Source organism: Mustela nivalis (genome assembly GCF_964662115.1).
Source record: "Mustela nivalis genome assembly, chromosome: 1".
Taxonomy (NCBI): Eukaryota; Metazoa; Chordata; class Mammalia; order Carnivora; family Mustelidae; genus Mustela; species Mustela nivalis.
Genome location: NC_139020.1, coordinates 149,623,241 through 149,642,072, shown reverse-complemented (window position 1 = coordinate 149,642,072; position 18,832 = coordinate 149,623,241). Strand labels below are relative to the sequence as shown.

Here is an 18,832-nt window from a genome sequence, read left to right as displayed (position 1 = left end):
CCCAAATAAACTTTTCTGCCACCACCATGTAAAAAATATATATATATAGCTAAGAGAGACACAGTAGACACACAAATCCACAGAAAGACAGGTACTGAAACACCGAGTAGCCAGAAGTTCCCATGGAAACAGTGTTCTGTTCCTACACACACAAGAAATAAAGAGTACATGTGTCTACCACTTAAAAAAATTTAACTCTTAACACTCCCAAACTACTGGGAAATTAAATGTTAACTTTTTATCAAAATAAGGGAGATGAAAGTATATAAATCATAAGTATGCAGCTCAATGAATTTTCACAAAACAAACATGGCAGTGTAATATCAGCATCCTATACACACCCTCACTGACCTCCCCCAAATCAATTTTTCCTATCAGAGCCAACTAACCAGTCTTGACTTCTAACTCCATAATTGGCTCTGCCCATTCTTGAGCCTTATATGAAAGGAAACATATAATATCCACTCTGGTATCTAGGTTCTTCTCACATAGTACGTTTGAAGATTCACTTTCATTGCTTATAGTTATCCAGTGTACCACAATTTAGCAATATCCATTCTGCTGCTGATAGATCTTTGAGTTGTTGCCAGTTTGAAATTATTATAAAACAGTCTTCCTAAGAGGTAAGCAAACAAAGTTGAAGAGTTCTAAGACTTTTTTTTTTTAAGATTTTTAAAATTTCTTTTATTTGACAGAGAGACAGAGATCACAAGTAGGCAGAGAGAGGAGGAAGCAGGCTCCCCACGGAGCAGAGAGCCCGATGGGGACTCGATCCCAGGACCCTGAGATCATCACCTGAGCCGAAGGCAGAGGCTTAACCCACTGAGCCACCCAGGTGCCCCGAGTTCTAAGATTCTGAAGCATTATTGTGGAAGTGGGAAACACATTATTTTGGATCGAGTAAGTCAAATATATATATTGTCACCTCTAGGACAAGCAGTACTGGACCAGCAACTGAACATCACCTGGCAGTTTCTTAAAAATGCAAATTCTCCAGCCCCAAGAGAAATCCAATGAGTCAGAAACTCTGGAGATGGGGGCCCAGCATTCTGTGTATTAACAAACCTTCCCAGCAACTCTGATGCATGGTCAAGTTTAAGAGCCACTGCTCAACAGCAGGAGTTGGCAAATTTTTTTTTTTCTATAAAGGACTACAGAGTAAATATTTTAGGCTTTGTAAACTATACATGTGGTTTCTCTCTGCAGCTACTCAATTATAGCCATTGTAGTGCCAAGGCAGTGATACATGATATGTAAACAAATGGGTGTGGCTGCGTCTCAATAAAATTTTATGTCCATCAGGAGGGTACTGGATTTAGCTTGCAAGAAACAGTTTGCCAATCCCTGCTCTAGAGTAACCACTAAAATAAGAGTAACTGTATATAGGGATGCCTGGGTGGCTTAATTTGTTAAGCACCTGCCTTTGGCTCAGGTCATGATCCCAGGGTCCTGGGATTGAGACCCATATCAGGCTCCTTGCTAAGCAGGGAGCCTGCTTCTCAATCTGCCTACTGCTGTGTTCTTCTCTCCGACAAAGAAATAACAATCTTTTAAAAAAGAGAGTAACTGTATACATAAAACTACAAGTACAAGATAGATTTTAAAATCTGATTAACTGAAAAGAACCAGGAAGGGGACAAAAAGGACTGAAACAAGTGGATGAAATAGAAATAGAAGGCAAAGGGGCAAAAATGACGCCAAATATATCAGTAACTACCTTAAAAAGTAAATGAACTAAATATTCCAAGTAAAAGACCAATATTGAGTTTTTAAAAATAGGTTGCTTAAATGAGATACACTTTACAAAGTCACAGAAAGGTAAAATGACAAACTGGCAAAAACCAATCAACAGAAAGTAGATGCAGCTATTTTAATTTCAAAACAGTTTGAAGAAGAATTACTAGAGACAGAGACACTCTTAATAATGACAAAGGGGGTCAATCCAACAGGGGAAAAAAAAATCAGAACCCTAAATTTTTATGTACCCAGTAACAAAGCTTAAAAAACAATATAACAAAAAAGGACTTATCTACAGAGTGGAAAAAATTCTTACCACTTCCAATAATGTTATATCTTTTCTTAACGACAAGCTAATTTATAACATGAATTCATCACCACAAGTCCCCCAAATTAAAAATGTTTTGTAATTTATAGAGATTATAAATATTCTAGGCTTAAAAATATTTTAATTATAAAATATTCAGGCCACATCAATTATATTTCTTATCATACGGCACTTCCTGAAATAATACTTTTAAGAGTGAACTAGAAATTGGACTGAAAGTGAGCAGAAACATTGTCTTATTTATCCTTTAACCCCATTACCTAGAAAAATCCCAGGATAAGTATCATAGTTAACTCTCTTCCTGCTTCCCACCTTTGCCCTTTTGAGCTTGTTTTCTACATCATGTCCTGTGTTGAACAAAGTCACCTAACACCATTGCTCAAAATCCTCTTATGACTCCATAAAAAGGCCTACCAGTACTTCAGTATCTGCAAGATCTTAGATACCATGTAGCTCTCTCCAACGTGATCCAACTTGCTGCTCTCCATCTTTTGCTCCAATGCAGCCCCACCAGTCTCATTGCTGAGACTCCCATGAGGGCCTCTGCACTTTTCCCCTTTGCCTAGAATGCTCTTCCCTTCATAGCCACCCTGTTTATTCACCAATTTCAGATCTTTATTCTCCTATCACCGTCTCAGTGACGTCTTCTCTGGATACTGAAATTATAACATTTCCAACATCCTGACACTACTGATCCATCCCTATACCTCCCTGCTTCCTTTATCTCCTTAGCACTTACCACCTATATATTTTACCTTGCTTATTATCTGACTCTTCCCACTGAAATGTATTATCTATTGTCTCTTTTGTCCACTGCCATAACTCTGACATGTGGAACAATGCTTAGGACCCATTTCACAGTAGGGAGACCTTCAGTCTCCAGGTTATTGAAACAAAACTCCAAAGGCAAACAACTATAAATTCTGAATAGAATAGACATTAAAAAAAAAAAAAAAAACCAACTTCAAAACAATTAAGTATCTGACAAAATAGTAAGAAATGGGGAACAGAATCAGTACTTTGAATTTCTATTCTGAGGGCCTCATAAGGTAAAGGGAATAGAATTTGAATCCCACATAAAAAAGATACAGAGTCTAAAGGAGATTCCTCCCACTGAATGCTGGTATACCAAAGAACAATGCTATCGAGGTTAAAGTGAACTGTAAGTAAGCCCTTCTCTTTTTCTTTTTCTTCTTTTTTTTATTGGCCCTTCTCTTCTTATGGCCTTTCATTCTTCTTCTCAAAAGAAAGCACCAGACAAGTAAATCAAAAGGAGTACTTGATTAAGGTCAACTGCTTGAAAAGTCAAGATACTCAAGCCCTTGGAACTTAGTAGGCTCACACTAGTAGTATTCCTACTTCCATGCAACAGCCAAGGCAAATGCAAAATTTTCCTGGAATAAAAGACTCTGGACTCATATTATGTGCACGACAGGGAACAAGACACCATAAGCAAGAATAAACAGAAACAGATGATAGGAAGAAATCCACTAAAAATCCTAGAATTATCGAGCATAGACTATAAAAGCTTTACTAGACAAGGTTGAAAATAATTTCAGGGATCAGAAAATTTAAAGAGTGACGGATTTTTAAATATTTCTTTATCAGGGCGGGAGCAAGAATATATGCACATGAGCAGAGGAGGGGCAAAGGGAGAGGGAGAGAGAATCCTCAAGCACGCTTCCTGTTGAACATGGAGACCAATGCAGGGCCCAATCCCGGGACCCTGAGATCATGACCTGAGCCAAAATCAGAAGTCAGACATTCAACAGACTAAGCTACCCAGGTGCCCCCCAAAGTTTCAGATTTTTAAAAAACAACCGAACAGAACTTCTAGAAATAAAATAAATGAATTTTAAATTCAGTGGGCAGGCATGACAGACTAGATACAGCTCAAGTGAACTGGAAGATAAGTCAGAAAAAAAATCACCTGGAATACTTTTAGTAGGTACTTTAATATTTACTGAATAAAAAGGATTAAATATAGAAAGCATGATTATACTGACACCTTTGTTCTTATTCCAATGTTAAAAGAAATTACTATGGTTTGGTGCAGAAAATGAACAAGATGAACTTATTAAAAAGTGCTAAAGGATAAAAATTAATAAAGAGGCAAGCTGTATGTGTTATGTGTGTGATGGAAATGGAAAGGGAGGAGAAAAAAAGGAGAGTGGCTGGTAAGAGTAGGAGAAAAAGATGGAGATAACAGATGGGGAGGAAGAAGCGATGGTGACAGAATGCAGGAGGAGATGGAAATAAAGAGGGAAATGGAGGAGAAGGGAAGAAGAGAGATGGAGGAAGAGTGTGGGATAGGGCAGATGTTAAGAAATAAAAAGAAGCCCAAGTAGAAGGTATATGAGTACCTTTTGTTGCATTCATATACTAATGGCACACTGTTCTCAGCAAACACTGAGAAATGACTGGCCCACAATCTCTTATCTGCAATGCCGGAAAGCCAGTAAATTCTAAGAGTCCAGCTTTAGCATGTTTTATCTTTTTTTTTTAAACTCCGGCGTAGTTAACATACAGTGTTATATTAGTTTCAGGTGTACAATATAGTGATTCAATAATTCTATCCATTATTCAGTACTCATCCCAATCAATACATGTACTTTTAATCCCCTTCACCTATCACATCCATCCCCCTACTCACCTCCCTTCTGGTAACCATCAGTTTGTTTTCATTGTTAAGAGCATTTTGTGGTTTGTCTTTTTCTTTGTTTCTTTGCTGTGTTTCTTAAATTCCACATAGGAGGAAATCATATGATATTTGTCTTTCTCTGACTTATTTCACTTAACATTATACTCTCCAGATCCATCCATGTTGTTGCAAATGGCAACATTTCATTCGTTTTTATGGCTGAGTAATCTTTGCATGTTAACGAATGCTAACCCTTTCTTGGGTATGCAATTTGCAAATATTTTCTCCCATTCTATAGGTTGTCTTAGTTTTGTTGACTGTTTTGCTCCGCATAAGCTTTTTATTCTGATGTAGTCTCAACAGTTTATTCTTGCTTTTGCTTCCCTTGCCTTAGCAAACATATTGAGAAAAATGTTGCTATAGCCAGTATCACAGAAATTACTGCCTGTGCTCTTCTAGGATTCTTATGGTTTCAGGTCTCACTTTTAGGAAGGTCCTTATTGCATTTGAGTTTATTTTTGTGTATGGTCTAAGAAAGTGGGCCAGTTTCATTCTTTTGGATGTAGCTGTCCAGTTATCCCAACACCATTTGTTGAAGAGACTTATATTTTTCCCATTCCATATACCTGCGTCCTTTGTCAAGGATTAATTGACTATAATCATGGATTTCTGGGCTCTCTATTCTGTTCCAGTGATCTATGTTTTGATCACTACAGCTTTAGTGTATCTTGAAATTTGGGACTGTGATACCTCCAGTTTTGATCTTCTTTTTCAAGACTGCTTTGATTCTTTGGGGACTTCTGTGGTTCCATACAAATTTTAGGACTGTTTGTTCTAGTTCTATGAAAAATGTTGCTGGTATTTTGAAAGGGACTGCATTAAATATGTAGATTTCTTTGAAGAGCATAGACATTTTAACAATATTCTTCCAATCCATGAGCACAGAATATCTTTCCATTTGTTTGTGTCACCTTCAATTTCTTTCATCAATGTTTTATAGTTTTTCAGAGTATAGCTCTTTCACTGCCTTGGCTACATTTAATATTAGGTATTTTATTATTTTTGGTGCAACTGTAGATGCGATTATTTTTTTAATTTCTCTTTCTGATGTCTCATTATTAGTGTAGAAAAATGCAATGGATTTCTGTACAATGATTTTGTATCCTGTGACTCACTGAATTCATTTACCAGTAGTAGTATGACAGAATCTTTCAGGTTTTTATATATAGTATCATGTTATTTTGCAAACAGGGAAAGTTTAATTTTTTTCTTACCAGTCTAGATGCCTTTTATTTCTTTTTCTTGGACTTCGAGTACTATGTTGAATCAAAGTGATGAGAGTAGACACCCTTTTCTTATTCTGGATCTTAAGGGAAAAGCTCTCAGTTTTTCACCATTAAGTATAATGTTAGCTATGGATTTTTCATATATGGCTTTTATTATGTTGAAGTATGTTCCTTCTAAACCTACTTTGTTGAGAGTTTTTATCAAAAATGGATGTTGTGGGGCACCTGGGTGGCTCAGTGGGTTGAAGCCGCTGCCTTCAGCTCAGGTCATGATCTCAGGGTCCTGGGATCGAGTCCCGCATTGGGCTCTCTGCTCAACAGGGAGCCTGCTTCCCTCTTTCTCTCACTCTGCCTGTCTCTCCACCTACTTGTGATCTCTGTCTGTCAAATAAATAAATAAAATCTTTGAAAAGAAAAAAAAAATGGATGTTGTATCTTGTCAAATGCTTTTTCTGTGTCTACTAAAATGATCATATGGTTTTATTTACTTAACTCAGAGAGCATGACCTCGAGTAAGAGCATAAGTAGGGAGAACAGCAATGGGAGAGGGAAAAGCAGGCTCCCAGAAAGCCTGATGTGGGGCTTGATTCCAGGACCCTGAGATCATGACCTGAGCCAAAGGCAGACATTTAACCAACTGAGCCACTTAGGAGCCCCTGATCATATGGTTTTTAAACTCTCTTATTGATGTGATGTACCATGTTGATTGATTTGTGAATACTGAACCACCTTTAGATCACCCCCACCCTTAGTGGGGCTAAATCCCACTTGATCATGGTAAATGATTTTTAATTTATTGTTGGATTCGATTTGCTAAAATTTTGTTGATGATTTTTACATATATGTTCATTAGAGATACTGGCCCATAGTGTTCTCTCTCTCTCTCTCTTTTTTTTTTTGTAGTGTCTTTGTCTGGTTTTGGTATCAGAGTGATGTTGGCTTCATAGAATGGATATGAAAGCTTCCCTCTTCTTCTATTTTTTTGGAATAGTTTGAGAACAACAGGTATTAACTTTTCTTTAAATTATTTTGTCTTTTAAAATTCATTTGGTAGCAAAATCTAAACTGATTTTAAAATCTAAACTAATTTTAGTTTATGGCAAAACACGTGAACTGACATGAGGCTATTTATTGTATTTACTTCACTCATTGTGAATTTGCATATATTTAACAGCAAAAATACTAATGTGCTTGATTATAAGGTGTAGCCCCAGACCCAGCTGGAGTTGTTGCATCATACATGGTTTATGACCATTACTTTTCTAAAATCTGACCTATTCAGAATTCCAAAACATAGCTGGTCCCCAAGGTTTCAGATATGAACTGTAAACTTATATTACCATAATAAAATCCCTTCATTTTTTTTCTTCTTCCCTTCAAAGGAAAGCCATATATTCAAATGGCTATTCAAACTTTTCAATTCATTTTTATAATTACATGTATTCCAAAACCTGAAATTTCTGCTTCTGAATTCACATAAAGGATGAAAAATCCCTCCATTCTTATATGGCAAACAATAGATAGGAAAGCTAAAACTTTATACTGTATCTAATTTAAAAAATTCATTTTGTGGGGCTTTTCTTCAGTAAACCAACTAGGTCACAAAGAAGAACCCATAACACCATAGCCTTCCATGCACAAATATACTGTTTCATATTAAGTAGCTTCTTATACCAAAGTTCCTCTTTTCTCTTGAAGCTATATCCTTCCCTATTCTAATTAAAACAATGAGTAAGAGGCCTCTGGATTCCTGAATGGTTTTAGTTTTACCTTCTTACGTATCTAACAATAACCACGGTCATATGTAACAGATAAATCAGTAACTGAGATTAGGAAACAATAATCACTATAAGTTATAGTACCATAGGTATCTCAGAAAACTGGTTTCAATTGCCTGCACTCCCCATTCTGCTTTTACAATAGAATACTCTCCTTGGCTTTCCTCTGGTCTCTAGCTCACTCTCTTCCTCCTTTATCCAATCACTAAATGCTGAATATCTTCTCTCTGGACTACACACTTTCTAATTGTCTTCATTCATTCTCAACAGTTTAAAACATCTCTACACTGGGGGCACCTGGGTGGCTCACTGGGTTAAAGCCTCTGCCTTCAGCTCAGGTCATGATCCCAGAGTCCTGGGATCGAGCCCTGAGTTGGGCTCTCTGCTCAGTGGGGAGCCTGCTTCCCCTTCTCGCTCTCTGCCTGCTTGTGACCTCTGTCTGTCAAATAAATAAATAAAATCTTTAAAACAAACAAACAAACAAACAAACATCTTTACGCTGACAACTCTTCAAATGTTTGTCTCTATCCTATACCATCTTTGACCTATACCATTCCAAACCTAAATATTCAACTGCCCTACTAAACATCTCCATGGATATCTTGAAGGTATCTCTAATCTGACATATGTAACGTAACACCAATACCATCTCCAAACCTGTTCTCTGTTTTCCCTAAGTCTACCTCTATCCCAGTAAATGACATCACCATCGATTTAGCTACTCAAGCTCACAATGTAGGAGCCCCATTCCAAGTTCTCTGCCCCACATGGATCATCTATTAATAATTCTTATTGTATATAACTCCAAGTTATATCTCAAATCTACCTAATTTCTCTTTACTTCTGGTGCCATTCCTAATCTAAGACCAGACCAGTATCTTCTCTGGCTATATTGTTACAATAACTTCTTAACTGGTCTCCCTGCTTTCATTCTCAACCTTCCAAAACCCAAAGAAGACAATGAGATGATCTAAAAATGTAATTTGGATCAGTGGCTGCTGAAACTGTTAAATGAAAAACTGTTATAAATAACAGATCACGCTGACAACACCCGAACCCAATGTTCAATATTAATATGCAAAAAAAAAAAAAAAAGATAATCAGACACTGCATGGCTTCCAATAAAAATGCATAATGCATAATACCACCTATAAAAATGTGTGCCAAAAACCACCCAAGAAATAAAAACAAAAAATTAGACCTGATTCTGATCCATTAAAAGAATTTTTAATTTTCAGAAAACAAAGGGGATATAAAATCCTAAAAAACAAGAACATAAAACCACCACGGCAATGTAATTATCAAAATCTAGTATGTGGGAAAACTTCACCTGAGAGATACTGTTTTTCTTCAACAAGTAAGTGGCAAGAGGAGAAAAAGAAAGACAACTGCTACAGATGACTAGAGCATAAAGTGATATATCAACCAATCACAATGATGAACCTTGTCTGAATTAAAATTCAAACTGTAAAAAGATACTTAGGAAACAACTGAGTAAATCTGAACACTGAATATTTGATAAAGGGTTAATTTTTTAGGTGTGAAAACTGGTTATCAATAAAATATTTCCTGGTTACAAATAAACCTTTAACTGTTTTTTAAAAAGTTCTCTTTTTAAAAAGACTAAGTTTTACTTTACTTTACATGTATGAATACATGTGCGTGTGTCCACACACCCATACCCGGGTCCTTCAGGGTAGGTAGGGCTGAGGAAGATAAGTAGGGTTACAGATAACTAAAGACTGACTATCTGTTGATAATTTCTTGAAGCTGGATAGTAGGTAGTAACAGAGGTTTGTCACTTTATTTCTGGGTATGTATGAAATTCTTCCTTAAAAGAACTATGATAATTTGAATTACCTTGCTCTCTTGCTTAAAACCCTGTAATGGAACCCCAATAAAATTATAAGCAACATCGTCAAGACCACAGAAAGTGAGGCAGAGCAAAGTATGTGAAATCAGCATCCAAAAGATAGCAACAAATTCTCATAAAATGCAAATTTAAAGGATGGAAAGCTTTTGAAGAAGAAAACCACAGCAAAGCTGCAACTCAGAATTCTCAGAAGCAGACTGACACAGCAGTGAGGATTGATCTACCTCGTAGAATGACAAAGAAGTGACACTCTCTAAGCCAACAAGTACAGGAATGATTTGCAAGGAATCACTGAAAACCTATGAAATGATTTCATCATTAAACTCTTCCCACCCCCAACTCAGAAAGCTCAATATTTTACATATAAATTTGCATGTGCATGAGTGCACACACACACACACACACACACACACACACTCTTCTGTAAAAATGGAACGACCAGAGAAGGGAAAAAAAAATTCTTGTTATTGTATAAACTTTTAATTGCTAAAAGTAAAACTTAATGCAAGGGCTGGATAAGGAAGTCAAGGAGATCCCCTAGAATACAAGGTAAAAGAGAAAGACATAAAACTTAGGAAAAGAGACAAAACATAATGGACAATGAATCAACACGGGAGATTCAATATTTGGTACAATTCTGTAAGGAGAGACTAAAGCTAATGATGGGGAGAAACTTATTAAAAAAAATAACAGAGGAGGATTTCTCAGAGCTAAAGAAAATAATAGGACTTCAGATGTAAAATAAACAGTAAACATTTAAAATGTATTCTATTTAAACAAAAACAAAAAATTTCAGTAAAGTGACTAGAAATTAAAAATCCAGGTACTTCAAAATTAAACAATGGCCAAATTTTAATATTCACAGAAAGATGCTGTGTTTTCAGCAGCATATTTAATCTTAAATTAATAATTTTATTAAAAAAATAAAGTCCATCTCATATAAAGTTGAAAAGAAACCAAGAAATTTAATAAAGTCTCTTAGAATTTGTAAGTAATGATTAACTTAATTAAAAAGCTACTTGAAGACTTATCCTTTTCTTTAAAGGAGTCCATTAAAAATTTAAGACCTTTGATAGTTCAGTGACGTTAGGGGGCAGACATAACTTAAAACATTATTTGGTATTAATAAAATTAAAAACAACATATTTTACAATAGCCATAATATCAAGGTAAATAATAAATGATGCTCATAAGATTTATTTATTGTTAAGTTTTTTAATTTATTCATTTGAGAGAGACAGAGAGAGGGAGAACACAAGGAGAAGGAGACTTCCTGCTGAGCAAGAAGTTGGCTGCAGGGCTCAATCCCAGGATCCTGGGATCATAACCTGAGCCAAAGGCAAACACTTAGTGAACTGAGCCACCCAAGTGCCCCCATAAGGTTTATATTTAGAACCCTCACAGAAACTAGTCATTTTGGGTAAATTTTCATGACAACTATACTTGGTTATAATAACGGTCAAGAACATCAACTATACATTCTACATGTACCCCCCCCCCCCCGCAAAAAAAGATGTAAACCATTTCTTTCAAGACTCAGATTCATTAGCAACTTATATGTTGGAAGATATGTTGCTCCTAGTGTCCTAAAACCTTGCACCCAGATTGGTAAAAAGGAGCCTGTTTCAAGAAGGCTAAGATTTTCAATCTTAGTGCCCACTACTGCCACCTATATTGCTGAATGCCCAATCTTTTGTCCCTTGTAATTTACTTTTTCTTATAGACTCTGTTGTCCCCATTATCACTGCTTCAAGAAATAAAAAAAGTTTTTTGGCCTTTTCACCACTAAGTTAAAGGGTTGCCTTCTTTCAGTGATTTGTGTTAACCCATTTCTAGCATAGCACATAAAATATTCAAGGGTATAGAAGAGGAGATACCTACTTAGCACTAATTTCTTGCTATTGTTCCCTTCCTACCAAATCAGTAGTGATATGTCAGTTTGTAGTGGTCTAGAAGGCTTCCCTTTAGAAAGTCAAGGTTATATCATGACTTGTGTATGTTTTCTAAAAAATTCATGTTTGGAAGAATAGACTGTTGAAATGCTCTAAGTGTAGAAACAATTTGCAACAAAACCGTATTTCTTTCCAGCCACTCTGGAGCATAACAACAAAAGGCCAAATTCCTCTCATGAGCTTTCGAGACAGACTGCAGGGCTCAGTGCCACATAATAATCCTACAGGTTTTTAAACTCTATCTGATTTGACTATCCAGAGCTACTTCATAATCATCTGACTACTTGGTTTTATATTCTTGGGTAAGGATAAAAACCAAACAGAAATGCACAAGAGAGCCACCCTCAACAACTCTTCACTTGATAGTCATTACAGTGTTTCAAAAACCTGAGTCTGCCTAGAAATAAAATTGCTATTAAAATCTTTCATATGGGGGGCCTGGGTGGCTCAGTGGGTTAAAGCCTCTGCCTTCGGCTCAGGTCATGATCCTAGGGTCCTGGCATTGAGCTGCGCATCAGGCTCTCTGCTCAGCGGGGAGCCTGCGTCCCTTTCTCTCTGTCTGCCTCTCTGCCTACTTGTGATCTCTGTCTGTCAAATAAATAAATAAAATCTTTAAAAAAAAATCTTTCGGGACGCCTGGGTGGCTCAGTTGGTTAAGCGGCTGCCTTCAGCTCAGGTCATGATCCCAGCGTCCTGGGATCGAGTCCCACATCGGGCTCCTTGCTCGGCAGGGAGCCTGCTTCTCCCTCTGCCTCTGCCTGCCATTCTGTCTGCCTGTGCTTGCTCGCTCTCCCTCTCTCTCTCTGACAAATAAATAAATAAAATCTTAAAAAAAAAAAAATTCTTTCATATGGTCTTGAAGTTAAGCTTATATAACAAATATTTAATAGATAATAGATTGATAACCAGAATACATCAAAAAACAACACAAAAGCCAAATAACAACAACACAAAAGCCAAATAACAACAAAAAAGCTGGCTAAGGATGCCAGAAAATAATCCATAGAAAAGGAAATACAAATAACCAAACATCTGAAGATGATCAACCTTATTAGACAACTGAAATGTTTTTAAAAGGGTGAAATATTTTTTACTCATTTGACAAGTAAAATTTAAAACCAGTAATAGTGAGAAATGAAAAGAATGCAGGACAGCAGGCACTGATGGTGGGAATATAAGTGGTAAAGCCTCTTTTGGAGGAAATTAGTTACAACCAACACAATCTGAAATGAATAAAAATTTAGATACAGAAATTCTACTTCTAGGGTATTGTAAGAAACATACACCCCGTGTATATGTATACACACATATTATTTGTAGAAACATGTTTCAGAATCATTTAGAAAACTACATGATTAAACAACTTAAAATTCTATAAAAGAAATGGTTATGAAATATCCATACTATGGAATATTACGCAACAGTTCAAAGAAGACAGTTGCACATGAGGACATTAAAAAAAAAAAAAAAAAAGAGAAAAGAAAAAAGAAAAACTCTATGCCAAACCAAGTAGATGTAGCAGATGGCAAAAATACTTTCAGAACAATATTGTTTATATGAACACAATAAAAACAAAACCATTTATTTTGATACTTAATCTACATGTAAGGGACAGTAAAAGGTATGCAGACACCACACTAATTAAAAGTGTTCACCACAGGCGCCTGGGTGGCTCAGTGGGTTAGTGCCTGCTTCTCTGCCTACTTGTAATCTCTATCTGTCAAGTAATAAATAAAATCTTAAAATAAATAAATAAATAAAAGTGTTCCCCACTGTTTATATCTGGGCTTGAAGGTGGTTCAGAGGGGAAACTTTACCGTATCTGTAGTGTTTAAATTTTAAAAAGAAGATATTTCTGTAAATTAAAATTTAAAAAATATATAGAAACAACACAGGTTAGGAATGACATAATCCATTTGTTATACATGTTTACATGATACTAGTATAATATATGTGTACAATATGTGAGAAAGATCAATATAGAGAGTATATGAAACTGTTAAAAACTAGAAATCGCAAGATTACCTGTTACTATATATCTTTACTATTTAGAGCTATTTTTATCTTTTAATTTTTTTTAAGCAAACACTATGTTCAACATGGGGTTCAGACTCACAACCCCAAGATCAAGAGTATCATCCTTTACCCACTGAGCCAATCAGGTTGCCCCCCAGATTTCTTATTTTTTTTTAAAACATTTTAATTTATTTATTTGACAGAGAGAGATCACAAGTAGGCAGAGCAGCAGGCAGAGAGAGAGGAGGAAGCAGGCTCCCTGTTGAGTAGAGAGCCCGATGTGGGGCTCGATCCCAGGACCCTGGGATCACAACCCAAGCCAAAGGCAGAGGCCTTAACACACTGAGCAACCCAGGTGCCCCCAAATTTCCTATTTTTAAATTAAGGTGTATTACTATAATTATCAATAAAATAAAATTATTTCCATTTTGAAGAACAGGATGAGCAGGAAGGTTACCCTCTGAACTTCGTAAAAGGCTGCTACTTGATTTTTTAAAATCAGTACATTCCTAAGTAGTTGGAATATATTTATGTATTGCTTGAAAAAAGAAAAGTAAGGATACACTAACAGTCATCAAATCTATGTTTAAGAACAAAATAAAATGTGGATATGGCCCCAATCAAATGCAACATTTAGAGTTACCAGTAAATTAAGGTTTAAAACATAAATAAATATATAAACTTGGCAATGCCCGTAAGTATATGAGAACTTAATTTGCTAATTTTGATGGATTTTGCCTTAAAAATTAATAGTGAAAATTATTTCCAAAACGACATAAAACAGTTATGTAAATCCTTGGAATAAACCATTATAATACCAAGAGAAAATATACTCTATTTCTATTAACACATACATACAGTTTAAATGACTATTTACCAACACCATCATTCTCGTACATTTGCATCCCATTCCTCATAGTCCCAAGGGGGAAAACTCCTAAGAGAGACGTCATTATATCATCATAAGGAAGGATAAAACTGTTAGACTTAAAACTTCCAAATACAGACCAGTCTTCCTTGAGAACCTAATGAAAAATACACAGAATATTTTTCAGGAACTTTAAGTTCCCCTTCATACACATCCCTGGCATTGATGATACTATAAAATATACCTCTAAGCATATTAACAAAAGCTTTAATAATGAAAAAATCCATGCTCAGTTAAGTGTTATGAAGGACAATACCAAATGCAACTGGACATTCTAGATTTGGTTCTGGTTTGCTCTCTGTGCCTAGATCTAGGATTTATCCTATCAGCAAGCCTCAGTTTCCTAATCTGTGCAATGGAAACACCAAAATACTCTGTACACTTCATATAGTTATTTGTACCTGAGAAGTTAAGGTTTACTAAGTATACTAAACTGCTTTGGAACACTATAAAGCACTATAGAAATATTTTAAAAATTATTATTATAATAAAACACTAGCAAAATCAATTTTTAATAAAATTATACCCTATACAGGACTTGTAAAAGACAATATTTTCTAGAAAACTATTTACTAGGGACACTGACAAATCACAAGCATATTAATTAAAATAGTGTCTATGGCAAGCCATTTTCCTTTAAATACTTTATTACCACAAAATTCTACTTGTCATATTCAACAGCAAAGATGACAAGCTTCCTAAGCAAACCTTTCTGCCAAAATCTGCCATTCTTCTAAGGGCCATATTCCATATTCTCTCTTCAAAGCTTTTGCATATATTCCATATTTCTTGCAATAGCCCTTCATAACCACTACAAAAGGCTGAGGGCTTATTTGGGTTGCAAGGTAAATTGTCATATTCGCCAGATTCCATATAGACGTATCAGGTAGAAAAGGAATGGCAAGTAAGCACACCTGTGCATATATGCACACACGACTGTGTACACACACACACACACACACACACACACACAGTGTCCTTCGTTCTTCAGGGAGAAATATATTTCTTACACAGCAAATGATCGTCACTTTTAAAGGAAGTGTTTAACACAAGCATAAGAAGAAAAACACATCTTACTCACCATCTCCCATAGCCATTCAGATGGTCCAGGGAGCTTTCTCAAACCAAGAGGTCAAACAGCACAGCAAATAAATGCAGCTCGGTGCCTGCGCCACTGGGCTGGGCCTGCAGCCTGCAGACACCCGGAGCACTGTGTGACCCAGGCCGCGCTGCAGCTCTGCACCGCAATAGCCAACAGCTGCTACTCCACTTCAAAATAAAAGTCTGGGGTCTTGCTGAAAATCCTCGTCTATTTAGCAGAACCTAGCAGAGCTTGATCAAGATTATTCTTTAACTGCACATATGTGGTGACATACAGGTTATGATGCTTCCCCTTGTACTGGCTGCCCGATATTTTAATGTAAGAAAAGCTCTGGAGCCAACAAATGTCATCCCACTGGGGGACTTTTAATGCAATCATCAAAACACAAGGCATGTGTTCAGCAATCATTTTCTGCTTCCCTAAAGATATCCATGTAATCAGTAGCAATCACATGATCTGATGGATTAACTGATTTGTGCCTTTTTAAAAAGGTTTTCATCCTTTTGTCATTACCTTTTAATATTTACAACAGAAGATTGCTAGAAGTGCACAAACAGGGATAGCCCAGTTTCCATGATTAACTGCTCTCATTATGCAGGAAGCATTTCTGGCTGCCGTAAACAAATCACGTCAAAGGCAGCCCATCAAAGGCTGCTCTGTGTGTGGACAGCAGAGCCACACGGAACAAAGCTTGCTTCTGGTGGAGACAGAACCCAGTCAGTGCGCAGCTGCAGGACACGGAGCACCCACCATCCAAGCTGCACAAACATCAGCACATTGTCAAGCTCCGGGAAGCCCTGGGGCTCATGGTCACAAACAGACACATTTTTAAATCAATCTAAGGGCTGCTTTGCTTTTCATGAAAGTGTATGCAACAACCATATAAAAAACTAGACTGCATGTTACTTTATTGCCTCTTATAAGCCAAGTTTCAAGGTAATTTCAAAGCCTAATTCCTATGCTTTGTTTTATTGACAGCCTCCTAGAGCATTCTTTTCCTAGCAACTGTTTCAAATAGAGAAGTGGGGAAACATTTTATAATGATTTCACCCCAAGACTTCATTAGGTCCTATGCAAATGAGACAAATCAGAATTATGCATAGTTTTTTCACAGTCAAAGAGAAAAAGACTTGCAGTCACAGCCACCAACACTGTTGATGTTTACATCTTAGCGTAGGAGATGGTCTAGAAAGCTCCATGACAACAACAGGCCCAGCCACAATCACAGGGGGCCTGCACTTCCCAGCCTTTTCCTTCCTCCAGGGCTGGTATTGCCTTCTTCCAGCCTTGATCCGATTAACATTAAACTCAGTTTCCTTCTCACAGCCGAACTAATTCTACTGTATTTAGGGATACTGCCTAACTTACTTTGTAATATGAGAATTAAAGTCTGGCTTGAAAAACCCTCAAGACCAAAAAAAAAAAAAAAAACTAAATGATACACTCACATTACTGATGATACATTTACTTTGTGTCTCCAGAGTGCTGAACTAATTCTCTCTAGAAAATCAAGTCAAAGAATTCAACCAAAACTTGAATCAAGAAAATAGATAAAGCAGTTTTGAATGAAATCAGGAAAAAAGCATGAGATATTATTTATTATAATAATAATTTTAAAAGTGCCCAGAGACATGCATAAAGGGAGAAGAGGTAGACTAAAGAGAAAAAAATAACTCTTATAATCAAGTTATACCACCTTTATAACCTGAGTTTTTTGCTTTTGTCTGTTTACTAAAATGACTTTTTTCATCTCAAAGCACTCTAAATCAATATAAAAAGTTTGATGTTTCATTATTATGACTTCAGGCACAGACACACTAAAAAATTTTATTTAAAACATAACTTTCTAGAATATCATATGGAACAAATCTGAACTGACTGCCATGTTTGGGTGAATTAATAACAATTTGCTTTGCACATGTACACCAAGTGTGAGAAGGAAAAGGTGGTATCTTCAATGGCTCTCAGTCTGTTATATGCATGAACTGTTTCCACAATTTTTTTTTGAGCCTTTATTTTGCCCTAAAATGTATTTCTGTCCCATAACTTCAAAGTTTTAGGCTGGGTGCACTATTACAATAAGTCAAAAGGGCTGGAAATTTTGTAGGGAAAAAATCATACAAAAATTTAAAAAAGAGTATTACTTGGGGTACTAACTTTTTGCCTTCAAATTATTACTTACAAAAATTCATTTTCAATGTTCTGTTAATAGACTTCTCTACCTATAAAAATTATTAAAAAATTATTCATTGTCCTGGGTTGGGATAACACACATACCATAATGTTAGTGGAAATTATTTTTTCATTTAATGCTTTTCACTTAGCTGCAAGGATTTTAGAAATAATTTAAATTAATTTCATTAAATTCATTAAACAAAGGGTAGTTGTATTTCTTCCCATTACCAACTATAATCACTCCGGATAATCATTCGCTTATTTGCTTACTTGTTTACTTGTTTACAATCTATCTCCCTCACTAGAATGTAGGCTCCCTGAAGCAGAAACTTCTCTTGTTGAGAAGGACAGATCGTGTCTCAACAGTGCTGAGACATGATCTAATTTACATTTTAAGATCATTCTCACTTCTGGGTAAAAAACATTCTAGAAGGCAAACATGGAACAGAAATCTACTGCATAATCCAGGTAAAAGCTGAAGATTTAGAGTGGGGTTTTAGCAGTGGAGATGGGGGAAAAAAGGACAAATTTTAGATACTTTAGGACTTCAAAGGTAGACAGACTGGGTGATCAATCCAGGTTTCTAGCCTGAGCTGACAGTGGTGGCACTGACTGAAATGGGTAAACTGGGGGAACAATAGATTTTAGGGGAATAAAGAGATAACAACAGGCTTTCGACTTTTGGACATGTTAAGCCTGAGAGCCTATTAGGCACTCCAAAGGAAATGTCATCGAGGCTACAAACTACCAAATCTAGAATATAAGAGAGATGAGTGAGGCCAGAACCACACATTTAGAAGTCCACAGCAAATAGTTATCATTTAAAGCCTTTGAGCTAGGGACGCCTGGGTGGCTCAGTTGGTTAAGCAGCTGCCTTCGGCTCAGGTCATGATCCCAGCGTCCTGGGATCGAGTCCCACATCGGGCTCCTTGCTCAGCGGGGAGCCTGCTTCTCCCACATCGGGCTCCTTGCTCAGCGGGGAGCCTGCTTCTCCCTCTGCCTCTGCTGCCATTCCG

At 36.5% G+C, this 18,832-nt stretch overlaps 1 protein-coding gene across 38 annotated transcripts in view; it reads right to left on the bottom strand.

The window, feature by feature from the left end:
• The window catches only part of CLASP2 (cytoplasmic linker associated protein 2), a 186,049-nt gene that overhangs the window by 133,936 nt on the left and 33,281 nt on the right, over nt 1–18,832 (bottom strand). For 2 of the 38 annotated variants that reach the window (XM_082725384.1, XM_082725385.1), the window contains exon 1: nt 15,621–15,784. The exons of 34 other annotated variants lie outside the window; for them this stretch is intronic. In XM_082725384.1, the coding sequence (XP_082581510.1) occupies nt 15,621–15,636 (16 nt within the window). In that variant the 5' untranslated portion in view covers nt 15,637–15,784. Of the gene's footprint in view, nt 1–15,620; nt 15,785–18,832 lie in introns of those variants that run through there. 2 more of the 38 variants (XM_082725386.1, XM_082725387.1) reach the window with 1 other exon arrangement.